At 47.6% G+C, this 24,964-nt stretch overlaps 9 protein-coding genes across 9 annotated transcripts; 5 read left to right on the forward strand and 4 right to left on the reverse strand.

Annotated features, from left to right (window-relative positions):
• Window positions 1-526: 526 nt before the first annotated feature.
• On the reverse strand, window positions 527-1,009 carry TGAM01_v210315 (hypothetical protein; the record flags this gene model as incomplete). Its single annotated transcript, XM_018810146.1, has 1 exon — window positions 527-1,009. The coding sequence occupies one exon, from the start codon at window positions 1,007-1,009 to the stop codon at window positions 527-529; it is 483 nt and encodes a 160-aa protein (XP_018656641.1).
• Window positions 1,010-3,621: 2,612 nt separating this feature from the next.
• Window positions 3,622-4,671, forward strand: TGAM01_v210316 (hypothetical protein; the record flags this gene model as incomplete). Its single annotated transcript, XM_018810145.2, has 1 exon — window positions 3,622-4,671. The coding sequence occupies one exon, from the start codon at window positions 3,622-3,624 to the stop codon at window positions 4,669-4,671; it is 1,050 nt and encodes a 349-aa protein (XP_018656640.2).
• A 657-nt stretch (window positions 4,672-5,328) lies between these two features.
• On the reverse strand, window positions 5,329-8,637 carry TGAM01_v210317 (hypothetical protein; the record flags this gene model as incomplete). The annotated part of the gene is made up of 7 exons (XM_024550767.1): window positions 5,329-5,637; window positions 5,690-6,129; window positions 6,283-6,318; window positions 6,383-6,851; window positions 6,929-8,208; window positions 8,352-8,461; window positions 8,519-8,637. The coding sequence occupies 7 exons, from the start codon at window positions 8,635-8,637 to the stop codon at window positions 5,329-5,331; spliced, it is 2,763 nt and encodes a 920-aa protein (XP_024404490.1).
• A 1,720-nt stretch (window positions 8,638-10,357) lies between these two features.
• TGAM01_v210318 (hypothetical protein) lies at window positions 10,358-11,589 on the forward strand (the record flags this gene model as incomplete). Its single annotated transcript, XM_024550768.1, has 2 exons — window positions 10,358-11,435; window positions 11,492-11,589. 2 exons carry the CDS (start codon window positions 10,358-10,360, stop codon window positions 11,587-11,589), a joined length of 1,176 nt encoding a protein of 391 aa, XP_024404491.1.
• A 2,926-nt stretch (window positions 11,590-14,515) lies between these two features.
• Window positions 14,516-15,309, forward strand: TGAM01_v210319 (MYB DNA-binding domain-containing protein; the record flags this gene model as incomplete). Its single annotated transcript, XM_018810142.2, has 2 exons — window positions 14,516-15,064; window positions 15,139-15,309. 2 exons carry the CDS (start codon window positions 14,516-14,518, stop codon window positions 15,307-15,309), a joined length of 720 nt encoding a protein of 239 aa, XP_018656637.2.
• Window positions 15,310-15,444: 135 nt separating this feature from the next.
• TGAM01_v210320 (hypothetical protein) lies at window positions 15,445-16,851 on the reverse strand (the record flags this gene model as incomplete). Its single annotated transcript, XM_018810141.1, has 1 exon — window positions 15,445-16,851. One exon carries the CDS (start codon window positions 16,849-16,851, stop codon window positions 15,445-15,447), a length of 1,407 nt encoding a protein of 468 aa, XP_018656636.1.
• Window positions 16,852-18,088: 1,237 nt separating this feature from the next.
• Window positions 18,089-21,535, forward strand: TGAM01_v210322 (hypothetical protein; the record flags this gene model as incomplete). The annotated part of the gene is made up of 1 exon (XM_018810140.1): window positions 18,089-21,535. One exon carries the CDS (start codon window positions 18,089-18,091, stop codon window positions 21,533-21,535), a length of 3,447 nt encoding a protein of 1,148 aa, XP_018656635.1.
• A 543-nt stretch (window positions 21,536-22,078) lies between these two features.
• TGAM01_v210321 (40S ribosomal protein S14) lies at window positions 22,079-22,782 on the reverse strand (the record flags this gene model as incomplete). Its single annotated transcript, XM_018810139.1, has 3 exons — window positions 22,079-22,230; window positions 22,292-22,525; window positions 22,719-22,782. 3 exons carry the CDS (start codon window positions 22,780-22,782, stop codon window positions 22,079-22,081), a joined length of 450 nt encoding a protein of 149 aa, XP_018656634.1.
• An 892-nt stretch (window positions 22,783-23,674) lies between these two features.
• TGAM01_v210323 (60S ribosomal protein L7) lies at window positions 23,675-24,740 on the forward strand (the record flags this gene model as incomplete). The annotated part of the gene is made up of 4 exons (XM_024550769.1): window positions 23,675-23,712; window positions 23,765-23,876; window positions 24,061-24,227; window positions 24,281-24,740. 4 exons carry the CDS (start codon window positions 23,675-23,677, stop codon window positions 24,738-24,740), a joined length of 777 nt encoding a protein of 258 aa, XP_024404492.1.
• Between the last annotated feature and the right edge of the window lie 224 nt (window positions 24,741-24,964).

Here is a 24,964-nt window from a genome sequence, read left to right on the forward strand (position 1 = left end):
TGGGTGGGAAGACGAAGCAACGATTCGATATTAACAATTGTTGTCACAGGTTATGAAGGAAAGAAAGGCACGCGTCAAGAAAAGGAAGATTTGCAACATATTTATTTGGTTCTATGTAGTCTAGTAAAACAGGCTACATGGAGCGAGCTAATGTATGTCTCACATTACTCAGTGCTCCAAGTACATGCAGCCTTGCACTACCTAGCTACTAAGACTTCAAGTTTTATACAAACAGATTTTGCGAACGGAAAGAAAAGGTAAAAGACCCCCATGTCACCGAAAGAGCCGGAAAAAAAGGCAACTGGTGAAGCAAAGCAGCGAACGTGATATTTTCCGCTTGTCCTACCTAGGCTTTTAAACAAATCCATTTTGCGCTCTGAAAACGTACAAAATTCCGCCGGGAATGAAAGAGCAAAGCAAAGTTATCGGCGAAGCAAAGTGTCCAACGTGATAATTCCTGATTGTTCTCAACGTTTCGCTGTCCGGCAGAGTCGTGTGTATGTGCAAGAGGCTGGAAGAGGCACATTTAGAAGAAGTAAGCGTCATACACAGACTCCCGAATCTCGCAATGCACATTGTGGATGCCGCATTCCTCCATCATCGCCTTGCATCGCAGTGCGAGGACGATTGCGCGGTTCCATGACATTGATTTCGGGGGGATGCTGATGACCAGCGTCTCAGGCGTCTCTTGGTTCATGTAGAAATGAGATGGCTCGATGCTGTCAAAAACGCCGACCTCTTCGATGGCATCCATGACCTGTGACATGAGGCCGGATCGCTCATCTGCCCACGCGTCCTTGAGCGGCGTCGATCTTGTGTAATAGATGGGGATCGGATACATTATGGCCTCGGGCTTGAGCGGATTCTCAAAGACGAATGTGCTTGTGCGCGCAACGAGCAGAGGGCGGCCGTCAGCAAGAAAGTGGTAATAGTAGAGATGACGCTCTTCGGTGCTCGGAGGAAGGGGCCTGGGCGGCTGAGGAACGGGAGACGGCGGCGGTGTTGCCATCGTGAGAGATGTGGTTGGATATCTGGATACTTGGATATTGGATATTCCGCTTTGTGAGACTGTTTGGGCTTGAAGGGGGTTGAGCCGAGCAGAGGGCGAAGCAGTGGTGACAGAAGGAAGAAGAGGAAGGAACAGCGAGAGGATCAGGCTCTTTATATACCCAGGCAAGAGTCATACAATACAAGCCACAGCTGTTAGTGTCCTGGTACGCGTATGCTTATCCAAACTCACAATGTTGAAGCAAAAGGTTTTTCAGCAAAAGCCACTTCTGACGCTGGCAAAGCCTCGCCCAAGCCTAATGGCCTTTGCAAACTGGGCGTGGTATGATACCGAAAACGTAACTATTGCCTACTAGGTATGCCTTCATATGTCAGTCCATACACTTGCTGTTGAGTGTATAGGTACGATGATGCCTGGCCTCAGACAAGGCCAATTACCCAGGTAAGAGTTGCTTCTTGCAGGCAGAGGCAGGTACTTGATACTGTCAGGTGCAAGTACCGATAAACACAAGGATGACAACTACCTAACATCATCATATTCAAGTGGTCATAGCACAGAACAGTAAAGTTCGGTTGATGAAGCCGATGTGTACTAAGTTGAACACTAAGCTGTTCTCGTCGCTTAGATCTATTCGCGCGAATAGTAGCTGGAGTAGAATAGTATCGTGGCTTAGCGGGAGTCGCTTCCTGGAAGTATACAGCCGATCTCTTGTCACCTGAATCAAAGTTAATCTTGCGAATAGCTTCTACAAACGCTCTTCGTGTGAGTCCGGCCACACATTCGCCGGAACTCTCGTCTACCTCGTTGAGCTCACATTCCGAAAGCGTTCTATATGGCGTACCCTCTATAGATTAGCAGTCAAAGTCTCTGATGCAAGTAATCCTACCAAGAAAGTTATTTTAATAGAAGGCAGGTACTGACAGTTCCTAGGTAGGCAGTGTTGGCTTCCGCTGGACCCCGAGGAGAGCAACCTCGACTTCCTTCAGGACATAGAGAGGACTCGCAGGAAGTTTGCGTTTTGTGAGGCAAGGCAAGAACATTTTCTACGGCACCTTCATCTACTAGAACTACTTCAGTCCAGTAACGCACTGGTGCAACAAGCGCTTGGCAGTGTTTGTAACTTTGATGAGATGATGCAGCAGTATATTGACTTTCTCGGATACTTTCACTAAGCTTAAGCATAATCTGAAAAATTGGGTCACACTCCACAGAGATCGGAGCACCATAGGAAGCTTGCCTATCTTGATCATAATGAGCAGCTCTGATAGGTGCATCTGATGCGGGTAGAAGGATCTCGCAATTATCGCATGATTTGCGATAGACCCTCTTACATGGATGTAGAAGTTGTTGAGCGTGATGCTGCTGAAGTTGGCAGCTAGAATCGCAGCTCTTGTTCCGTTAACGTTGTTGTTAAGCTTCCTGACGTTGATTGCGAAGCCACGCACTTGGAAGAGACAGATTGATTGACATCTTTCTCTGCATTTTAGCCATGCAATCTGAATGACAGCTAGACGCACTTTGAAGAAACTTCAACCGAGTGGACCAGCGTCTATGAGAGTCCAAACACGGCGTTAAGGAGGCGAGGGATTAGGCGTGATTTCATATGCCACGTCACCATTCTCGACCTAACCTACTTGAATAAAGACTTTGCTAGATTTTTTGACTTTTTTTTTTATATAATGCTATTAGCAAGACGGAGTTAGACAGATGAATGCGTATATGCAGATATAGACGTCGGGCTTGAGAGAAAGTTTGCCAGTGGGAGCAAGCTTTGAATGCTAACCTAGCCGGTCCACAAGCCTCTTTTCCATTAAAAACCATCATGACTCCCAGGAAACTGTTCCGCAAACTCATCTGTAATCCGAAATCGTTCACACAATCGAAGCAATCCGCTATACCTTTGCTAGCTGCAATCGCGTATCTATCTGGGAAACTCCACGCACTCTGCAAGAACAGGCCTCCCGACCAAGTTCCAGCCAACGTCATTCGATTCAGAAATGGCACAGTTGGCCCCTCCAAGCTGGGAAGAGCGAAATATTTATTATGTTGGGCTTCCTGGTGGCCCCGAGCTCGTCGCTCGCTCAAGCTCAAATCCCTGGGTGAATCCCCAGAAGCCTGATTCCATGTGGAGAGGCTCCATGGCGAACATGTACCCGAAATCGTTTCGACCGGCTAAAAAAGACGTTTTGCTACACCAACAGTGGAATAATGCAACGTCTTCTCTTCGGAAGCAGATCTTGGAAGCTGTCAGCGTTGCGGATTGGGCTGCAATCGATATTCTAAGTGTTGGCTTAAAGAATGAGTTTCACAATACACTTTTAATAGCTGTTGCACCGGGTTCAATGCCTTGGCACCAAGGGCACGCTCTTGCATTACAATGTAAATCTATTTTAGAAGAACATGGAATCAAAGATGTGCATTGCGAGATACGGGAATCTACCATCACCTTTGGTGCAGATGCTCCTGAAGACGCTCCTGAAGACGCTCCTAAAGACGCTCCTGAAGATGCTGCGACGAACGACTCTTCTGGTACCCCTGACAGTGTTCTGAGTGACTTTCAACTATCCTCAGAGCCGATCACGCATACCTACTATGGGGCGTATCACGCAGCAATGTCTGACAAACTTGGTACCCAGATATCAATAAAAGATTCAAATTCAACTGGCAATAAAGGCTTATACATCGCCCTGACTCAACCAAACGCAAGAGGCGAGCCTAGAGTGGTGGCCTTGACTTGCAGACATGATGTACTCAGCCCTGAAACAGAGGGCCTACAAGAATATCGCCATCAACAGTCTCAGCCTTCCAAGGAAGTCATTCAAATACCCCAGCCTACATACGAAAAGACGCTTGAACGTCTGCCAGTTGTTGTCACAGATTATCGCCGTACGGCTACCAGATCAGCAGACCTAAACCGTCCCGACCGCGCAGCTAGTTATAATGAAAGAGCGGACAAGCTAGAGTCTCTTGGGCAGTACATGGAGCGATATAAAACACCCACCTCGAGAGTATTTGGTCACCTTCTCTACTCGCCGGAACTGGCATGCGCATCTGACAACACGAACGGTGCCCAATGGCTGAGGAACTGGGCATTAATCGAACTATTGCCGAACCGTCACCAGGCTCAGCTCAGTGCCCTCAAGAACAAAGTGTTTGCTGGGTCATTGCTATCTGTTCTAAATACATGGCGGAATGCCAAAGTGTCGTCAAGTGCAACGTGGCCAGCATTACTTGTTAAACGCGACGCTATTTGGCTGGAGAAGACTGTTGTGCCCATGGAAGAGCTGTTTACACCACCTGATGATGCCGATGATCCCGACGAAAAAGCGCTGTTCGTCATCAAGTACGACAAATTGGACGGACTAACGTTTGGCCTCGGCAACACGCTAAAGTCAATCGTTCGCTATACCGGCATTGGAGGTAGAGAGTTTATCAGTGAAGAATGGTGTATCACATCTGCCACGCGGGCTAATGAGCACCAAATGGCCTTTTCTTCGGAAGGTGACTCTGGGTTATGCATATTGGATGCCGAGCGGCGTGTTGCGGGAATTCTTACGGCAGGATGTGGTATAAATGGCATAAACAATGTCACATATGCTCAGCCTGTAGAGCGCCTTCTTGCCGACATTCGAGCCCACGGTTATGATGTGGAGCTTGTATAAGACTGAGCTTGATTACATGTATTAATGATGCAAGTATATGTCGTTAGTCCATAAATACATATTTTTTTTATGATACATCTGTAACAATAATAGCAACAGTAGCAACAGTAGCAACAATAGCAGTAGTAGTAAAAGTAATAGTAATAGTAGTAGCCGCTCGCCATTTAGATAAGATGAAGTTACATACCATGAAAAGTCATATAATACAAGCTATAACTAGCAGTGTTGTGTGAGAAGATGCCTTTTGCCGGCGTGGAACAAGGATTGATAACACCCGCCTATATAAAGAATCATTCACAGCTTGACTTCAAGCTTACGGAGAGTGTAGAGTTGCCGTGACAAGCTGGAGATGATTGAAAAAATGGTGTACGCGAGCAAGTTGTCTACAGTTGTAAATAGCAGACAAGGACCATGCGAGCTTACGACTTGGAAGTTTCCCACATTGCAAGCACCATGAATACTTAATGCCTTGGAACTCAAAGATCTTCAACTTCAAATCCGCCTGACAAAGAGGTACATCGCCGGCCATCTGCCTTGGTTTGCCACCTTTTGATCAAGTTGATTTCGCAAATGCCATGGCCACACAGCTATATTCAGACTATGATGTTCCAATTACAGAAAGTTAACACAGTTTTGACTTTCAGATACAGAAGCAATCTAACTATCGGATTTCGCATCTTGGTCCTCATCGCACGCTTCGTTGTAGCCTCCCTCTTCGGGCACGGCTATCTCGACCTTTCGACCCCTTGACTGGAACCACCAGTAGACTCTTCGTAGGGTTTCGGCTTTGACGGACTGAGCTTCGCCACCTTTGAGATATTTCATCTTGCTTCCAAAGTCTGGTTGGCCTTCGTCCTTGCCCTTGCTTTTGCCCTTGCTTTTGCCCTTGCGCTTGCCAGTTAACCACCATTTCGTCTTTTTCACATCAAAGCCTGCTAGCTTAAAGTCCCCCACGATGATTAAGCCCTTCGGAAAGTCAGCATTGGGTCATCCAGTAAACGTTGCAAAATAAACATACCGATCTATGCCGCGATAACATGGACTTGAGACAGTCTTCATCACGAGTGAGGCCCGGTCCGGAGTACCTGGTGGTGCCCATCACAACACACACAATATCTGCCTCTCGGCCTTGGTAAGACTCAGCTGTCGCGGGCGCCACACATCGTAGCACAGAAAACTCTGGCTTCTCTTGAATCCATCTCTCCATGATGCCGACATTGGCCTTGTAGGGGGTAATGACACCAAGTTGGGCTGGGTCGATCTTGGCGTCGTTGACAAGGTCAACCAACAGCTGCAGAGCGACCTCACACTGTCCAAGATTTGACATGGAGCCAGTGGCGGAGTCGCAATTAGACTGGCTATTTGTGCAATGCACAAAGACGGGCTCCATTGTATTCTCGGCCGGGGATGGGAGATTGGGGAAGCGCTGCTTGAGGAAAGCTTCTAGCTTGACGCCATCTGTATCGCAGAGTTAGTAGACGTGGTAGATATAGCAGAGGTAGCAGAGCTAGCAGAGGTAGACATGGTAGATATGGTAGACATGGTAGATATGGTAGATATGGTAGATATGGTAGATATGGTAGATATGGTAGATATGGTAGATGAACTTACTGCGGTGAGCTTCCTCCCATCGCTCGCAGTCACTTTCTGAGTAGTTCAAGGGCAAGTGGCTGTAGAACATCTCACGGCACAAGTCAAACATCCCTCGAACCAGGCGGACTTGGTTGTGCAAACGATAGACTGGCCATGAATTGGCCTTGTAAAACGCAAGCGCCGACAGTTTGCTGTCCTCGGCATGACGGTACAGCAGGAGATCCAAGCACCTTCAACAGCCAATAGGCCGCTGATAGATAAGATAGCCCGTTGGTCATGTCCTGGAAAGCTGCCTCGGAAGCTTCACCATTGTCTGCGGATCGCTGGAGGAGGCTGTGAAGAGCCTCAATCTCATCCTTCATAGAGAGGCCTCTGACGACAAGCTTTCGGCGAATGGGCATATGAGAGCCATTTTTCGTCAAACTCTTATTGTGACGCGCAACAACCCTCCGGTCCAGGATATCGAGTCGCCTGGAAAAGCTGTCGACCGTAGCAAGAGTAGGAGCCGAAACGAAGACTTTTCCTAAAGTATGAGCCATGCCCAATGTCGCGACGCCGAGAGTGGTAGTCTTGCCAGATCCAGGAGCCTACGATAAAAAGTAGCAATTGAAAAGCCATGAAATCTTCATTCAAGGTATCGACTTGCCGCAGTAATGATGCCAACCCCGACAGACAAGTGGCCCATATAATGCCGAAAACGGCCACGGTCCTCTTCTAAAATCTCTTCCATGAGGCAGTCAAGCAGCCTGCTATCCAAATCAAGGATATTAATCATCGGAAGATCCCATGTGCCTGCCCTATTCAACCTGTTTAGGAATCCTCTTCCAAGCTGAAAGACTGTATGCGTAATCATCTTGGGACCATTCTCAGGCAACAAAGTGACAGGCGACAAAGAATATTGGGTAACGGCCTTGATCTTGCGTTCTAGATCGTCCAGCTGGGGATCAAAGAGAAGAGAGACCGTGTTCCAAGACTCAAGATCTGTCGGGAAAGTCTTTATTCTCAGCCATGCCAGTCCATCCCCAATTGACTTTTGGACGCCTTTTGAGACCTTGAAATCTTCGGGCCGTTGAACGAGAAGAACGAGGTCCAAACTCGTCAACGGATAGTCCTTGAGCTCAGGTATGAACTTGGCCTCTGTCTTGTCCACAATTCTAGCGTCACAGATAAACGCTGCCTGTTTGTGCCATTGCTTGTGCTCCGTCAGATTGGGAGTGTCCATAGGCGACTTGTCCTCATGCAATGCGAGTCTAAAGAAGCTTTGCTTGGTTATCTCACTCCATATCTTCTCGGTGGTTTGGCAGTACGGTCCCTCCATTAAAACGATGGCAAAATATAAATTCTGCCGAGATGGGATGAAGAAAACCGGGAGCTTCTTGGCGAATATCTTTGCCACCTCTATAGCGATCATTAGATGGTGTTGGACGGCTGACTGTGTGACAACAGCCTGCATAGAAGAAACGTCTGGAAAATTGACGCTCAGAAGGAACTGAGGACCTTGGACTGCTGCGTCCTTGAACTGGGTCTCATAGCGAGCGAGGTCAAACCAGTGCTCATTGCCGTAGCGGAAAGTGAAAGGGGCGGGCACCATAGTCTCCTCCCACAGCCGCCCAAAGTATTTATATGGCTGCTTGATAATGATGTGCCATTTTCGCTGTCGCAGAATGTCAACAAAGGTCATGGAGTCGGCAACCACTGAGCCTTTGTTGATCCAGTCGTCGGCATCATGTCCCGGGTTATGAAACGGGAGTCCAAAGCCATCAACTTCCACAAAGACTCCATCGTGTAACGAGATCTCGAGTGCACGAAAGTCGTCGTTGGGAAATTGACCCTGAAGTCTCTCAGGCATTTCGTCGAGGGGATTTCCGGTGAATCTTCCAATGGGAAATCTCACTCTTAGTTCCAAGACGGGTGTTGGCTCTCTTCGGAACGTTTCTCGCTTATCTAAAAGTCACATTAGCAATGAAGCTATCAGAGGGTATGGTAGAGACAGTAAAGATGGCAGAGACGATAGAAATTGTAGAAATTGTAGAGATAGAAGAAGAAGTAGAAACAGTAGGAATAGTAAAAGCAGCAGGAATACTTACAGCAATGGACTTGCCCGTATCCCAGATCGTCATTATCGGCTCCCAAAGGAATGCCAATGGAAAAATAAATGTACTTGGACTCTGTGCGAGCAGGCCAAATACCCAAGGAACTGCTAATATCTCCATTGCCCAGTTCTTTGCCTCCAAAGACTGAACCGTTCTACGACCCTAATGCAATGGCAGCTGGTCTACGCCAAGCTTGTTGTCCTTTGTTGACAGGAGGCTGGGCGGCAGGAGGAGTAGATGGGCCGGCAAGATTTTGGTCATCGTTTGCTGATTGAGCCATGGTGACGATTTCTAGCAATAAGAAAACGAAAAGAGGTAAGCTGCCGCGGAAATCTGAGCTGCTCTAATCTCCAGGATACAAAATACAAAATGGTAATTGCCACTTCGAAAGTATTGCTACTTTGATAAGATGCCAGCGTCTAAAAGGTGCACCGGCGAAATCCCGAAGAGTTCGAATCAGTAACAGAAAGTCACGTATAACACAACAACACCACACGAGGCCTAGTCAACTTCCGCGAGAGTCTGCGCTGCTCTAATCTCCAAGTTCCTAATATTCAAAGTATTATTACCCAAAACTAACCAGCTACCATCAAGGCACGCCGGCGACGGAATCCTGAAGAGTTTGAGGCAGTGACAGAAAATCTTGAAAGACGGAGTGCGTCGCCCTCTATCTTTAAAATCGAAAGATAGAAAAACAGCTACGCTTGGAAAAGCGTGGGAAAGTCTTGCCAGGGAGAGAGAATGATGATGGTATATATAGGCTGTGCCGTCATGAAGAAAATGCTCGCTTGACGAAGGAGAGAAGGTCAAGAGGAGAACAGTGATTCGAAAGTCATCCGTTAGTTTCTGGTTCTTTATTCTGAAACATTGCCACGAGGTCCCGCAGTCAACAAATAAACGCGGTTGTGCGCGTTGTGCGTGTTGAGCGCGTCTTTGCCTTCACAGCTGTTGCCAGCTGGTAGCCGGATAGCAGCAGGAGAAGCAGTAGAAGCAGTAGAAGCAGTAGAAGCAGTAGAAGCAGTAGAAGCAGTAGAAGCAGTAGAAGCAGTAGAAGCAGTAGAAGCAGTAGAAGCAGTAGAAGCAGTAGAAGCAGTAGGTAATGTCTTATAGGTAGTATATCTAAGTGAGATAAACAGAGAGTCAGTGAGATGGTAAAATTTACCAGTCAAATAAAGTACATGTAGTCATCTAATAAGAAGCCCTGGAATATATTAAGTACCACGTCTCTTGGTACATTCATAATGTGGGTAAGATTTTTGTGTCAATGGATGTAAACCTCTCTTTTCTTTTTTGCACCCTCTCTGCGTCTGCATCCTCTGTCTCTATCATTGCAGCCATCCCACGGCATATAAAAAACCTTTAGATCAAGGCAACAGGCGATAATTTTACTAATGTAGTGCTCCAACATGAAGCTAAATCTAGACACGACGACGCGCCTCTCCACCGTGAGAGCTCTAGTGCGTTTGTGGGCTTATTTTCTTTTCCTATCTTAGCAGAGAAGACTCTTTTGATAGGTGACTAAAGCAGCTGGTCTTTACAAGTTCGAAAACGACTGTCTAGATGGACCCACTCGGCTCTGAGTATCAATTTCAATTGCAGCGCTGAACAAAGCTGTTAGTTGTGATAGATACATGTATGTAACCAATAGGCCATTCCGCGAACAGTTGCAATATTGAATTTCCACGACACTGACATGTGTTATACAAGGCGATTGAGCGGTTTTGAAGAATGAACAATTTCATTACACATCTACGTACTACATGTGGCCTGCTTGCAACACGAATAGCCAATCATCGATGAGAAGAGCCTGATCCCTACAAGTAAGTACATTTCAGCCTGACAACCAATAATTATTCGGCGATGCTTACAGCTCAGCCGCAAAATACCCCGCTTGGGCGGCAAGGCTTGAAAAGATATAAGAGCGAGGTCTGCTTTGAGGGTGTTACTCGAGCATCACCTGTCCAAAGCAGCCTGCCAGCCTGTCTTCATGTAAATTCTTAATGGCTCAATTCACGCAGCCCACAAGCCGGGACGAATTTCACGTGGCCATAATATGCGCTTTGCCTAGCGAGGCCGATGCCGTTACGCTGCTCTTTGACCAGTTCTGGGACGAAGATGGTGATCCGTTTGGTCGATCGAGCGGCGACAACAACTCTTACATAACTGGCCGGCTCGGCAAACACAATGTCGTTCTCGCCGTGCTCCCAGGCATGGGCACAAACAACGCAGCGTCTGCGACAGCAAATTTACGGTCCAGCTACGGCAGCCTCAGGCTCGTTTTCCTCGTCGGCATTTGCGGCGGCGTGCCCAAAATCGCAGACGACGATGTGTTTCTGGGCGATGTAGTCGTGAGCAAAGCGATTGTCCAGTACGACTTTGGTCGACAGTATCCCGGGCATTTTGAAGTCAAAAGCACGCTTGAAGACAGCCTCGGGAGGGCAAATAGAGACATCCGAGGGTTACTGGCCGTCTTCGAAACGGAACGTATGAGAGATATACTGCAAACCAAGGCGGCGATATACTTGAAGCAGCTGCAAAGCGCCGATGCGAAGGCTGCTGCAAAGAAGCGACGACGGTCAAAATATCAGTATCCGGGAATCACTGAAAACAAGCTGTATTTACCGGGTTACGTTCATCGGCACTTGAAAAAATGTGACATCTGCAGCAGATTCGACAGCACTTGCGATGCAGCTGCCATGACATCCTGCGCCGAACTTGGGTGCGAAGAGAACATGCTCGTCCAACGAGACATGTTTGAAGATGACGGCGATTTCAGCTCCAACATCTTCATTGGACGGATAGGCTCCGGCAACACTGTGATGAAGAGCGGGGAAATTCGCGACTGGATTGCCAGAAAGCACAATCTCATCGCTTTTGAGATGGAGGGCGCTGGAGCATGGGATGAGGTCCCGTGCCTCGTGGTGAAGGGCGTTTGCGACTATGCGGACAGCCATAAGAATAAACTATGGCAGAACTTTGCGGCTGCTACTGCTGCGAGTGTGATGAAGGCCATTTTAGATCGCTATATTGTCACTGATGCGGCTCAACGTCCAGTTGCAGCTCCACTCAGTGGTGGTGGTAAGGTTTTTCATTTATTCCATTCTTCACTCTTCTCTAAGCTAATGGAGTAGTAGGTCAGGGTAGAGGGAATAGCACTCGGAGCATTTCTGGAAACACATTTGGCGACAATGTGCGGATCGTCCAAGGCGATATGACTTGGAATGGCAACTGATAACATGAGCTTTTAGCTCTTCCTTGCGCTCGCTCGTCGATTAGGATGACTGCCTCTTGGACAGCACAAGTCCCATATGTCATGATAGTGAGGTTTGGGCGGTAACTGGCATGAGAACCGGAGAATCCCACTATAAAACTTTTATTACCGTACATAATATTCTTTTTAGATAACCCCCCAATAAGCCACTATCCTACCCTTAAGTCTTTTTCTTAGGGCCAAAATCTTCGTCGGTAAGATAACTGACATCTACATTTAAACACGTATCATGATTCGAATGAGGATGGCTCATACTTTGTGAATCGAATATCGTTGCTTCTTGCCCCTTTATGCCTCGAGAACCGGGAACTTGAGTATAATGCTTGGCCTGTGATGCGTGTAATTGCCACCAAGGACGAGCTCAACGATACTGATTCACTACCGATGGCAAGTCCTAGCGCCCTTCGGATGGGACGTGTCTCTTGTCCATCTAGACAAATCCAAGTCTCACCGAAAGTCGATTTCAGTGAATAACCATGTCGTGGAAGCTTATGCCAGTGCTTCCAAGAGGAATTTTTTAACATAAAATCATCAGTGAAAATATCGCCATTAGTAGCATCAAAGAATGACACGCGATCTCCGCCGTCAACACAAAACAAGCAAGCACCAGTGGCAATTTCCAGGATTTGTACCACGTCCTCCATCATGTTCATGACAGCTAAGAAATTAGCATCAGACGAGAATTTGAGACCGCTCGCACCCCATTGGTCAAGTTTATAGACGCAGCGGCTTGCAAGGGGCTCCCAGACCTGCAATTCATAGCCAAAATCGCATATCGCAACAAATTCCAAGTCGGTGGAAATAACCAAGGTCCGAATTCCATAGTCGCTTGAATCAAAGCTGGATTCGTACAAGTTACGGCCAGATTTCACAGGCCAAATTCTCACAAGGCCTCTAGGATAGTCCTCGTAATGCTCTTTTTACCTTATCATAGCTAATGACCAAAATTTTTGAATCATCGGAAAACGCTATAACTGTTTTGCTGTAGCCTGGGCCTTGAGCCCCTGTAAAAGATACACAACAGAGCTCGCTTGAGCGATGCATTTTAAAAAGTAACTCAGATGAATACCTTCCTATGGATCTTTCTTTAGGCACTGTGTATCCAGATCCCGAGATCCTGGAGGGATATCGTTTTGGCTCATAGACCGGCTGTTGGCTGTTGCATCATGAATAATTCTTGCAACGTAAAATCGCGGCTTGGAAAGCGAAAATTTTTGAAGGATTTCACAGCTAGTTGTTGGCTGTTATAAGCTTGTCTAATATTGCCTCGAATGAAGAAAAAGCTCCTATAAACAGAAGTCCTTATTGATTAAAAAAAAAAGACCTCATTGTTACGGATAGTGCTCATGTTCGATGCCTATATCTCAGCTTTCTGCTCGGACTGGATGTAATACGATGTCCCCTGCATGATTGAGTGTGGTATAGATAGGTAAACTGCTTTGCCAAAGAAAAAGTAAGCTTGTGATAATAACGACAGATCTATCAGCTTTCCGCCTATCTCACAATATAGGTAAATGAGAAAGCTGCACGATGTACTCATGTGGCATGCTGGCCTTTCTAGTCTGCTCGTCACTTCAGCCGAGGCCTACGCGCGACACTCATCAACACTCAGAAATTGGACATATGATATGTAAAGAGAGCATTCCTGTATGACGTATTATAATCGTATCTTCACGCACATATACGATGTAAGCGCAAGATGCGACACCATGGCTAGGCACCAATCGTTGTGAATTTTGCAGTTGTCTATGTGTAAGTTGATAGACCACTTCACAGGCCTAGTGTCAATTGATGTACAGCGTAATGTGCCATCCGTTGTCAGCTTCCCAACTTGAGCACCCCGCGCGGAGTAAGCCGAGACGGGAACACCGAGTTTTATGATCGGATGGTCCAATTCCGACTGTCAAGCAGCCCTCTCGAGGCTGCGCATTAACTTAATTTCGGCAATCCCTCCAAAATAGGCTCATGGGCTATGCAAACGTCTCGGTGTCTCTGATCCGAGCCGGATAGATTTACGACTTGACACCGGCATCGCGATTCCAGCCCCAAGTTGACGGCCCCCCTGCAGGATTGCATCCCAATCTGATAAGCGCATCGCATTGCGACCTTACCATTATGGTGCCGCCAGTGTTGCAGTACCACCTCAATAATACAATAATATCTCCGATTATAGCCCGTCGTATTGCCAGCCGTCCATCTATCCGCAGATCAGATGTTAATGAGTTGCAGTAGTTCCTCCGATCTTTGTAGTATCTCATGCATGTATTAACTAGCTTGGACCCCATCACTGACTTCCGATCTCCCTACCGAGGCTAACAGATGCTTAAACACGGCATCTACTAGCACAGCCCGAAGCACAGGCTTTCTGATCCTCCTTGTCGGTAAACTTTCTTTGGTATAGGCGTCTTGACGTCTATGCAAGAATCGATTTTGTGCCCGAAATGGCAATTCGCCACACATCTTTCCCCGTTATAGCTTCGCACTATCAGACCAATTGGCTGTATCCTCTTTCCGCTTCCGGATTATCAGAAGCTATGATATCTTTGGCAACATTCTCCTCGGTACAGCTAGCCATGTTGGTAGAGCTGTGGTAAAGACACACATCCAACATCATCCGTATTGTTGAAACTTATGCGTTTGGCTTACAGCGGCATGAACATGGATTCTAAGCAGGTGCAGAAGCGGTGGCAAAATCATGCCTTTCGCTTTCGCATTGATGTTGACAAAGAGGGGAGGCAGTGAAGGTGTTCTCAAATTCCATGCTTCTCTACTTGTGTTAAAAGGGACATCCTATATAACTATCTCATGAGACTCCTCTACAAAGCAATCAAGTCCAAGCAGCACAGAACAACAATCAGGATAGCAGTAACAGGTCAACAAGCCATCAATGGATCCCAACGGAAGGCGAAATCTCTACAACAGGGGATATGACCCAACGGCATCATCATCTTATCACCCTAACTATGCTGCCACGGATATGGATGAAGACTCAATCCACTACCGAGAAGATGCAAGCTCAGTGAGCTCATTGTCACCAACTGGCTACGGCAGCGCCAGGAATGCATACGCCGGATCCTACTCAGACGCATATGAGTACGCCGGGGCTTCCAGTAGTACCAGATCGCGAGCTCAACCTTCTTACCATCATCACCATCTACCAGAAACGGACCAATGGACCTCAATGCGTGCAGAATACGGTGACAGCCTGCACAGCTTGGTTGGCAAAGAAGGGATGCCTTCTCCCGCCAGACGACCGCAACGACCCAGGATCAGATTCACTCCAGAAGAGGATCAGCTCTTAATCGAGCTTAAAGAACAGAAAAATCTCACCTGGAAGCAGATTGCCGACTTCTTTCCTGGGCGCAATTCAGGCACGTTGCAGGTGCGTTATTGTACAAAGTTGAGAGCAGAAGCCATGCCATGGACCAGAGAGATGGTAAGTACATGTCTTGTCTAACTTATGCCGTCACCATTTCACAACGCGCAACATCTAACCGATCTCAAATCCAGGACCAGAGACTTCTAGAAGCTCTACAAAGTTATGAGGATGAGAAATGGCGAATTGTTGCGCACAGAGTTGGGAATGGGGTTACGCCGATGGGATGCTGCGATCGGGTGTGGGAGCTATTCAACATTCAGGTTGACGATGCTTCTCCATTCACGTTTGCAAACGACAATTGACCTTTTTGTCTAAAACTAAACGCGTATTAACCGACTCATGCTTATGAACTATGTGCAGAAACTCAACTCGAAGTAAACGACAGTTAGCGTTAGTTTCTATGTATACTACTCATTTAACTAAATAAATAAAACTGATTATGATGACAAAAGAAGCTTTCCTAGCTCTTCTTCGTTCATAATAGCACCTGATTCTACTAAATCGACCATAGCCTGGTGGCAGGACACGTCCAAGACTCGTCGCTGACTGCTGTCATCTTGGCTAAGGAAACTTGCAGTCTCAACCAACCAGCCATTGAAGTCTCGGACTTCTGTCTTTTTCCCGTCTTGTACATCTTGAAACATAGAGCTAGAATTCTCTTTGACAATCTCGCCAATTTTGTAGAGCATTGGACGAAGTTGAGCGAATGAGAAGCGTGCGGTAAGCTCTTCTCTCAAAGTGCCCAGTGATTGGGCACTCTTACCGTCAGAGGCAAGAATATCCGTGCTGCTGGGATGGTTGATGAGAGTTTGAAGGACAGCGCTGGCTTCTTGTAGGAGACGGTCCAAGACTTGGGCGACGACGCCATCAGGCTTCTCAAATAGGCGACCGTTTTTGCAACGGAGAATGGCAGTGAGCGGATTTATAGAAGCATTTACAACCAATTTTTGAAGCTGTGAGATCCAGAGATCAGCTCTTGATATAGATCTTCCGTTGAGGGCCGGCGCCGTTGCAATCGTCTCTGTAAGATACGCCACACTAGGTGCGAGCGGCTGAGCATTCTCATTCAACAAAACAGGTCCAATAGCAGAATCAGCAGGTGACGCATGAACGCTTTTAAATGGCCCTTCTGAGTAGACGCCGTGATTCGTAACGCAAGCCAGGATATTAGGCCCGTCACCGGTGGGATACCGCTTGGACATGTATTCTTGTCCATGAGGTGGCCACAGCTTTGACATGCCATTTTGGACAAACACCACGCTGCTGTTGCCATTAAGATATCGCCTGAGCCTATCTGTTTCGGGCATGGCTGCAGCAGCTTTTGTTATTACGAGAAGATTGCGAATCTTATTCGCATCGGCAACCTCTCTGACAGGACCGTGAGAAGGAGCCTCTTCAGTCCACCACTCAATCTGGAACTCGTTTTTGCCGCCATATACTTGCCCTAGACGCATGATTTCTATTCCGGGGCCTTGAATCCATTGAGATAGAAGCTCCTTTCTGTGGACAACAAGGGTGATTGGAGGACGGGGAGAGTGCATGGAGAGACAGCTAGCATAGAGACGGCCCAAATTTCCGATTCCGAGGATGAATATGCGGCCATCTAAATCCTCAGAAACGGGCTGACTGGCATTGACATTGCTAGCGGTGTTGCTGTCTATATTGGATGGAGTCCAGGCGTAGAGCTTGGGGGCGGGACTTGTGTCGTCTAAGAGGGATTTGAGCCATGATGGCCGCGTTGAGTAAGCCGCCATCGGCCTAATGATATAGATGGGGTTTTGTGAATTGAGTTTGGTAAAAAATATTTGAGGGCGACGAGGGAGTATTCTAGCCCAATGAGCCATAACGAGACTTGATGGAATCGCAAGTCAAATAGGTGTAGATGAAATTGAAGAGCTTCTCAATTGATGGGAGCCGCCAAGATGAGGGGTAGGTCAAGGTTAAGACCCATATTGTTAATATGGAATAATGCTACTAGCAACGACGAGATTGAATTCAGAGCGAAAATGGTCAAATATATAGCCTTCAAATATTCCTGGATATCTCAATATCCAGAAGATAAGAATAGATGTTATCCAGCACCCCAGCTCTCCTGCATTACCTCGCAAAACTGGACTGTGGGTCTCTCCAGCTTTCAGTCCACTATTTTCCAATGCTAGTAATCAGCTAACTGTGTCTGTGTAATTAAGCGAGACAATCGAAGAGACCCACAGTCCAGTTTTGCGAGGTAATGTGACATTGGCATCATCAGGTAGCACTGCTTTCTACAGCTATAACCTGTCACAAATACAGCAACTGGATAATTTTACATATGAACTAAATACATCATTAAGTTATAACTTACTAATAGTAATAGAGCGCTGAATAATGGCACTACAATGCCGGATAGCTTTTCTTTAACGTGCTACCTGGATGTACCAGTTCTAATGTCTGCAAATCAAAGACATGTTAGTTCCCACTTTGAAGTCAATATAAAAGTAGCTCAAGTATAAACCAATGCCTTACACATGCGGATCTTGGGCGAGAATATTATTAAGAGCAAAACATCAAAATTTCCAAGAATTCTCAGTTTTCTTTACAAGCCATAATCACCTTTCACTAAGACGAAGTATATCCGGCATTAATTCATCATCTCATCATCAATCATTTTCTGAGCTTAGCTTCAACTCACTGTAGAGGTTCCGCGGTCATGTGACGCAATTCTGCATAGGAGCGGATGCGCCGCCAGAATTGCCTGCAGTGGATCTTGGCCGCGCTGACCAATCATCGCCTCGCTGTGTTGCCACCCCTGCCTAGAAAGTGAACGCTCTTGAATCATCCATCTTCGTGAACTCTCGCCGGGATCACGATTTTTTCACTTTTTTGCCTCAGCATCTCAGCTGTTTGAACTCTTTTTGTCAAAGAAACTCCAATAAAAGTACATGGCATAATGATGCCAAGGTGAAGAAAAACTTTCGGCAAGTCCGGACATAGAACTTCTACTCATCAACAGGTCGATTTCGTCACGACCGTGAATTTCTACTTGGCATCGCAGCCATTGTGGAATCATCGCGGCTGGGAATTACTAGAAAGGCAGACATTATGGACTCCGAAAGTGAGATGGAGAGAAAGGACGCTGGCGGAGCGATGTCATCTGCTCAAGATGAGTCGATGCCAGATTCTCACTCTGAAGATCAAACGCCCATCGGAATCAGTGAAGAAGATGCGCTGAAGAACCTTTCCGGGACTGTGAGAGACCAGTCGGAACTAGAACGAGATATCACCATGCAGGCCAATGCGGCGCTGATGGAGGCTGAAGACCAAAAAGATCGTAATCGGATAGTCAAACTCGAGCTGACTCGAGACCGGCTTAAATCACAGCTTGACAAGGACAAGAAGCGTTTGGAAAAGGCTGCTGGCAACCCATACCAGTCTCGAACCATACAAAATGATATAACTAAGCTCGAACAAGAAATCAACCAAGCTACCCTGGATATTACTGATTTTGAATCGCGGATCCAGAAGCGACACCAGGAAGACCCGTTACACAACATGAACCAGACCAAGTCTAATAGACTGCCTGGAGAAAGCAATCGTGAATACCTCATCCGAACTGGAAAGATCACACCGTTCTCCAAACTCGGAGGATCGCGCCCTGCCGGTATCGAGGGCCAACTGGCCGACACTCTCTTAGATGCTGAAGAAGAGGCTGCAGCTGAACAACTTGGCATTGAGGCTGGCGAAGGGCCACAGTCTCACCAGTTACTGAGACGCCCTGGTTTTGCCGAAGAAGAAACACCACCACCTGTGCCAAAGACAAGTGCAGTCGAAGCCGAGTTCTCACTTCGACCGCGGAAGAAGAGGAAAGTTGAGAGAGAAACTGAGCGTGAGCCGTCTGCAGATTTTCTACCAGAAGATACATCTGGCTCGGAATCCCATGATTCAACTATGTGGCAGCAGGTAACGGAGGACGATCTTGTTCGCCAACAACGTCGCAAAGCCAAAATCCAAGAAAAGGCCGCTGAGCAAGATGGCATTGATCTTAGTAAGATTGACGACGGCAATGAGGCTCATTATAAGAGGCGACTCAAGGACTGGGTTGATCGAAGAAGTCGAGCGAGACGAGCAAGGCGTCAAGCTGACTCTGCTACACGCCCCGAAGACAGCGATGAGGATGAAAAGGAGTGGTTCAAGCCGGCTCCTGGCGTTGCGGATCATTACTTTACCGATGATCTCAAGCTCCCAGGCGACATCTACCCGTCATTATTTGGATACCAAAAGACAGGCGTGCAATGGCTAGCTGAACTGTATAAGCAGAGCGTTGGAGGGATCATCGGAGATGAGATGGGCCTTGGAAAAACTGTCCAGCTTATTGCGTTTATCGCTGCTCTACACTACAGCAAAAAGCTCAAGAAGCCAGTCATTGTAGTTGCTCCGGCTACACTTCTCCGCCAGTGGGTAAGCGAATTCCATCGCTGGTGGCCGCCTCTTCGTGTCTCTATTTTGCACTCTTCCGGTAGCGGAATGTTAAACCCTACCGCTGAAGACGAGTATGACGTGGAACACTTTAGCCCGATGGCAACCAAATCCGAAAAAGCTGCAAGAAGAATCGTCAAAGGAGTGGTACAGAAGGGCCATGTTCTGGTTACCACCTACACCGGCCTTCAAACCTATGCTGATGAGTTATTGCATGTTGAATGGGATTATGCCGTTCTAGACGAAGGCCACAAAATCCGAAATCCAAACGCTGAAATTACCGTCACTTGCAAAGAGCTCAACACGCCAAACCGAGTCATTCTATCCGGAACTCCAGTGCAGAACAATTTGACGGAACTTTGGTCACTGTTCGACTTCATCTATCCGATGCGCTTGGGGACTCTTGTCAACTTTAAACAACAATTTGAGATTCCGATTCGGCAAGGCGGCTATGCAAACGCATCGAATTTACAAGTTATGACGGCTGAAAAATGCGCCGAGGCACTGAAAGAGACGATCAGCGAATATTTGCTCCAACGGCTGAAAGTTGATGTGGCTGCAGATCTGCCCGAGAAGACGGAGCAAGTTTTGTTCTGCAAGCTGACAGAAAGCCAGCGCAAAGCATACGAAAGATTCATTGGCTCCGATGAAGTCGCTGCCATCTTGAGTAGGAAACGCCAATCACTCTATGGCATTGACATCCTTCGCAAGATATGTAATCATCCCGACCTGCTGGACAAGTCTCTTTCGAGCAAGCCCGGATATGTCTACGGCGATCCAAAGCTGTCCGCAAAGTTGCAGCTCACCAAAGACCTTTTACAAAAAGTGATGATTCCCAATGGACACAAGATGCTGTTGTTTTCGCAAGGCAAGCAGATGCTCAACATCATTGAGAAGTGTATCAGGGAATGTGGAATATCTTATTTAAGAATGGACGGCGAAACACCCATCGATCAAAGACAGCCGATGATTGACAAGTTCAATACTGATCCTGACATCCACGTATTTCTCATGACTACCAGAACTGGAGGACTGGGCACCAACCTTACTGGCGCTGACCGAATCATCATTTTCGACCCAGACTGGAATCCCTCCACTGATTTGCAAGCGCGAGAGCGAGCCTGGAGATTAGGCCAGAGCAAGCCTGTCAAGATCTATCGACTAATGACTGAGGGCACAATCGAAGAGAAAATTTATCATCGCCAAATCTTCAAGCAATTCATGACAAACAAAGTACTCAAGGATCCGAAGCAGCGAAGCTCTTACGACCTCTCAGATCTTTACGACTTATTTACATTTGACAAGAATACAGATGCAGCTGCGGCAAGAAGCGAGGTCTTCAAAGGAGCAGAGGTGAACTTGAAGAAAAAGGCAGACAACTCTGATGCCAAGACATTGATGCCTATTGGGAACATGGGCCAAGTCAAAACTGAGGGCGAACTGAAGAATCTTGATCTGGTTGCTGCGATGGAAGAAGTCAAGGAAGATCCATCCGCTCACGAAGAGAAGCGTATGCTAGAGGGTATCTTTGCGCGATCTGTGAATAGCGCCTACGACCATGAACAGATTGTCAATGGCCCGCAGAAGGCGAAGGCCGATATGGCTGTTCTTCGTCAGGAGGCAAACATGGTCGCCCGACAGGCCGCCGCTCACCTTCGACATTCGGGAGAAGAAGCTCGCCGAGTGCCAATTGGTACAGTGACATGGACTGGTGAGGTTGGCACAGGCGGTCGACCTGGCGGGAATCGTCGTCGCGGTGGTCCAAGTTCAGCAGGTATTATGAGTAACCTTGCTGATCGCCAAGGATTGGATAGCGGTAGCAGCTCTCGATCAGGAACACCTGGGCTTGACAAGAACATGAAGGCGAAAGACTTTATACCCATGATTAAAACGTTCATTAATCGACATGGAGGCAAAGTCCCAAGCAAGATGCTGGTGGACCATTTCAATCCTTACTGCCCTGGGAAGAAGCAGAGCGATGAATTTAAGTCTGCGCTGGAGATGGTCGGGGTGTTGAATCGGGTGAGCAGCACTGGGAGGGGCATGTGGTCATTGAAACCGGAATTCAAGTGAGGTTCAATGAGGTTTCTATACTCGAGAGATCACGATATGCTCCATACGCTTTAGTTCTTTGACTTGACATTAAGCGAGGAGTCTTGGTTTATATAATTCAGGGAAATGGAATACCGCGTCGGATGTTAGAAATGTATTTCAAATAAAGATAATGTTTATATACTGCATCGATTCGTTTCATCCATCTCATCGAGTCATTAATCATTGTAGACATAAAAGATCATCATCACAGCATGTCACATATCACAGAAGAGTTTGGTCTGACAGGAAGATAACTTTTCATAGCCTTCTTCGGGCGAAATTGTAACTGTCTACTGCACCAACACCAAGTATTTATCCCCTCTCTAGTAAAAGACAAAGGACAAGAAAACTCGAGCGTAATGGTAGAGTTGGAGACCAGGCTTCAAGGGCCGTTCTCCTCGTTTTTTCTCAACGCCACATAAAAGAGCCAGATAGCGCAACTCCCGCCTTGATCCCAAACCAAAGCCAGGTGAGGTATGCAAAGGTTGTAATTTTTTCTTTTGATGGAAAAAAGTACAACATTTACAAACGACGACCACGGCGACCACCCTTTCTGCGGGTAGAGTCGGAGGGGGTAGGAGTAACGTCCTCAATGCGGCCAATCTTCATGCCGGCACGGGCCAGAGCACGGAGAGCAGACTGGGCACCAGGGCCGGGGGTCTTGGTACCGTTACCTGTTGGACATCTCGTTAGTCTTCTGACAGTTGTCGTCTTGAATTCCACGTCAAAACATACCACCAGTGGCACGGATCTTGATGTGCAGAGCGTTGATGCCAAGCTCCTTGCAGCGGGCGGCGACGTCCTGGGCAGCCAACATGGCGGCGTAGGGGGAGGACTCGTCACGGTCAGCCTTGACCTTCATTCCACCGGTAACACGGGTGATGGTTTCACGGCCGGACAGATCGGTGACGTGGACGAAGGTATCGTTGAAGGAGGCGAAGATACGGGCAACGCCGAAGACGAGCTCGCCTGTAGCATTGCTGTTAGCACATCGCTCTCAATTGTCCGGAACTTGATCGTGTTCAAGTCATGTTTTTTGCGATCGTATAAATTTCGTGACAGCTGCCCCTCATGCGACAACTATCACCAAAATTTAAACAGAGCCGCAAAAAAGACATGTATTTTTCTCTCCGCCACAAATTGAAGGTTCAATTCCACATACCATCGCGGGCAGAGGGGCCCAGGGAGATGTTCTCCTTAGGAGCGGCGACCTTCTTGGGAGGCATTTTGAAGTTTTCGGCGACGGTCTGGCTTTTCGTCACGGGGCTGTTGAGAACTGACGAGCTAGGAAAAGAAAAGAGGCCTGGCCGTGATGCATGCGCCGGAGTAGTGCTTCAACGAGCGAGGGCGGTTAGAGGGGCGGTGGGGCGCGGCAGAAAAAAGGAAATCCCACACAAAAAAATTTGGTCGATTTGCGTGCAAAAACAGATGCATTTCTAGCGGGAGCAATAATTTACAGCGCTAAAGCCCTGCCCTACCACCAAAAATTTTGAAGAGTGGGGAACTCTTCGCTAGCTCCACCAACGAGCTGCTGTTCCCTCTTTTTTTCGTCCCTCTCTTCTGGCCTTTTTTTTTCTTCTCTCTTCAAGCATAGCTTCGACGATACAAACAGACATCGCCATCAGCCTCCGCCAAAATGTCCGCGTATGTGATTCCTCCCTGAACGCTCCTTGCGATTCTGGGACAGAATGTCCGGTCTCGATTGTTTGCAGATTGTCGTGGTCCTCTCGCTGGGCAGCCGGTGAAATTTTTCTTCTGGTCATTTTCTCGTAAATCAGAAAATACTTGAAAAAGAAATCCGGTCTGCCAGCTCGATTCCTCTCGAGACTCCTCCCTCGGTTTTGCGAACTGAGAGACGGTGTCACGGGGTGTTGGAGATGAAGAATTGCTCCTCGCGTCTTCTCTCTTAAATCCATTGTCGCATTATGGCAATTGAGCACGAGGTCTGAAAACGGCCTTGTTGCTGCTGCCAGCGATGAACCATTTCTTGGACAAGATTTCTTGTCCGAGGTGTTGTCGGATGAGTCCTATCAAGGCTTCAATTGTGCACTGCTGGAATATGCTGCCAATGCTGCCCGTCTCACCGATTAAATTCAGCTCGAGTCAGCCTTGTCGAGAATGTCGCATTTCAGCTACAGTTCTTGCATCGGCGCTCTGTTCCATACATCTTGTATGGCGGACTACGTACTAATCTGAGTTTGAATATAGCACCGTCCCCACCAACGACCAGATCCTGGTCCCTGAGACTCTCCTCAAGAAGCGCAAGAGCCAGGAGAAGGCTCGCGCTGAGCGTGCTGCCGTCACTGAGAAGCGCAAGGCTGTATGTATACCCTCTTTCATCTTCCCATGGCTTCATGATGCACAACATACCACATTAAACTAGACACTTTGTGTCAATGTCGTTAATGTTAACCTTCTTTCGGGTCTGATATTTTGTTTGGGAATATCCTTTGAACAACTCGCAGTCATTGTTTTGTGACAAGTTGCTAACAAGACTGTTATAGGCCAACAAGGAGAAGCGTGGCGTCATCTTCAAGCGTGCCGAGAAGTACGTCCAGGAGTACCGCGCTGCTGAGCGTGAGAAGATCCGTCTCCGCCGGGCCGCCAAGTCCGACGACTCTGCCTACATCCCCGCTGAGGCCAAGCTGATCTTTGTCGTCCGTATCAAGGGGTATGTTGAATCTGCCAAAATGTGTAACACCGCAATAACTAACAGCTTTGCAGTATCAACAAGATGCCCCCCAAGCCCCGCAAGGTCCTCCAGCTGCTCCGTCTTCTCCAGATCAACAACGGTGTCTTCCTGAAGGTCACCAAGGCCATCACTGAGATGCTCAAGATCGTCGAGCCCTGGATCGCCTACGGTTACCCCAACCTCAAGTCCGTCAAGGAGCTCGTCTACAAGCGTGGATACGGAAAGGTCGAGAAGCAGCGTGTTGCCCTGACCGACAACTCCATCATTGAGGCCAGCCTCGGCAAGTACGGCATCATCTGCGTTGAGGATCTCATCCACGAGATCTTCACCGTTGGCCCCAACTTCAAGCAGGCCTCCAACTTCCTGTGGCCCTTCAAGCTCAGCAACCCCACTGGTGGCTTCCGTCCCCGCAAGTTCAAGCACTTCATCGAGGGTGGTGACCTTGGCAACCGTGAGGAGGCTATCAACGCCCTCATCCGCCAGATGAACTAAGTTAATAAACACTAAAAATGGGGTTCATGGATGTCTTTATGGGAGTGGGACTAGGGAAATACCTATCATGCATGGTTGCTCGGCGTTGGTATCACGATTTGGCTTTTGATAATTGACTATTCGATGAATGACACTCGAGTTTCCATGCTGTGTGACAATTAATTTGGCTTTTGAACTACCGAATGCTTAAAGTGATGTGGTATTATGTTTTGTAACCATTCATG

The sequence above is a fragment of the Trichoderma gamsii genome (assembly GCF_001481775.2).
Source record: "Trichoderma gamsii strain T6085 chromosome Unknown Scaffold_60.2, whole genome shotgun sequence".
In the NCBI taxonomy this organism is placed as follows: domain Eukaryota; kingdom Fungi; phylum Ascomycota; class Sordariomycetes; order Hypocreales; family Hypocreaceae; genus Trichoderma; species Trichoderma gamsii.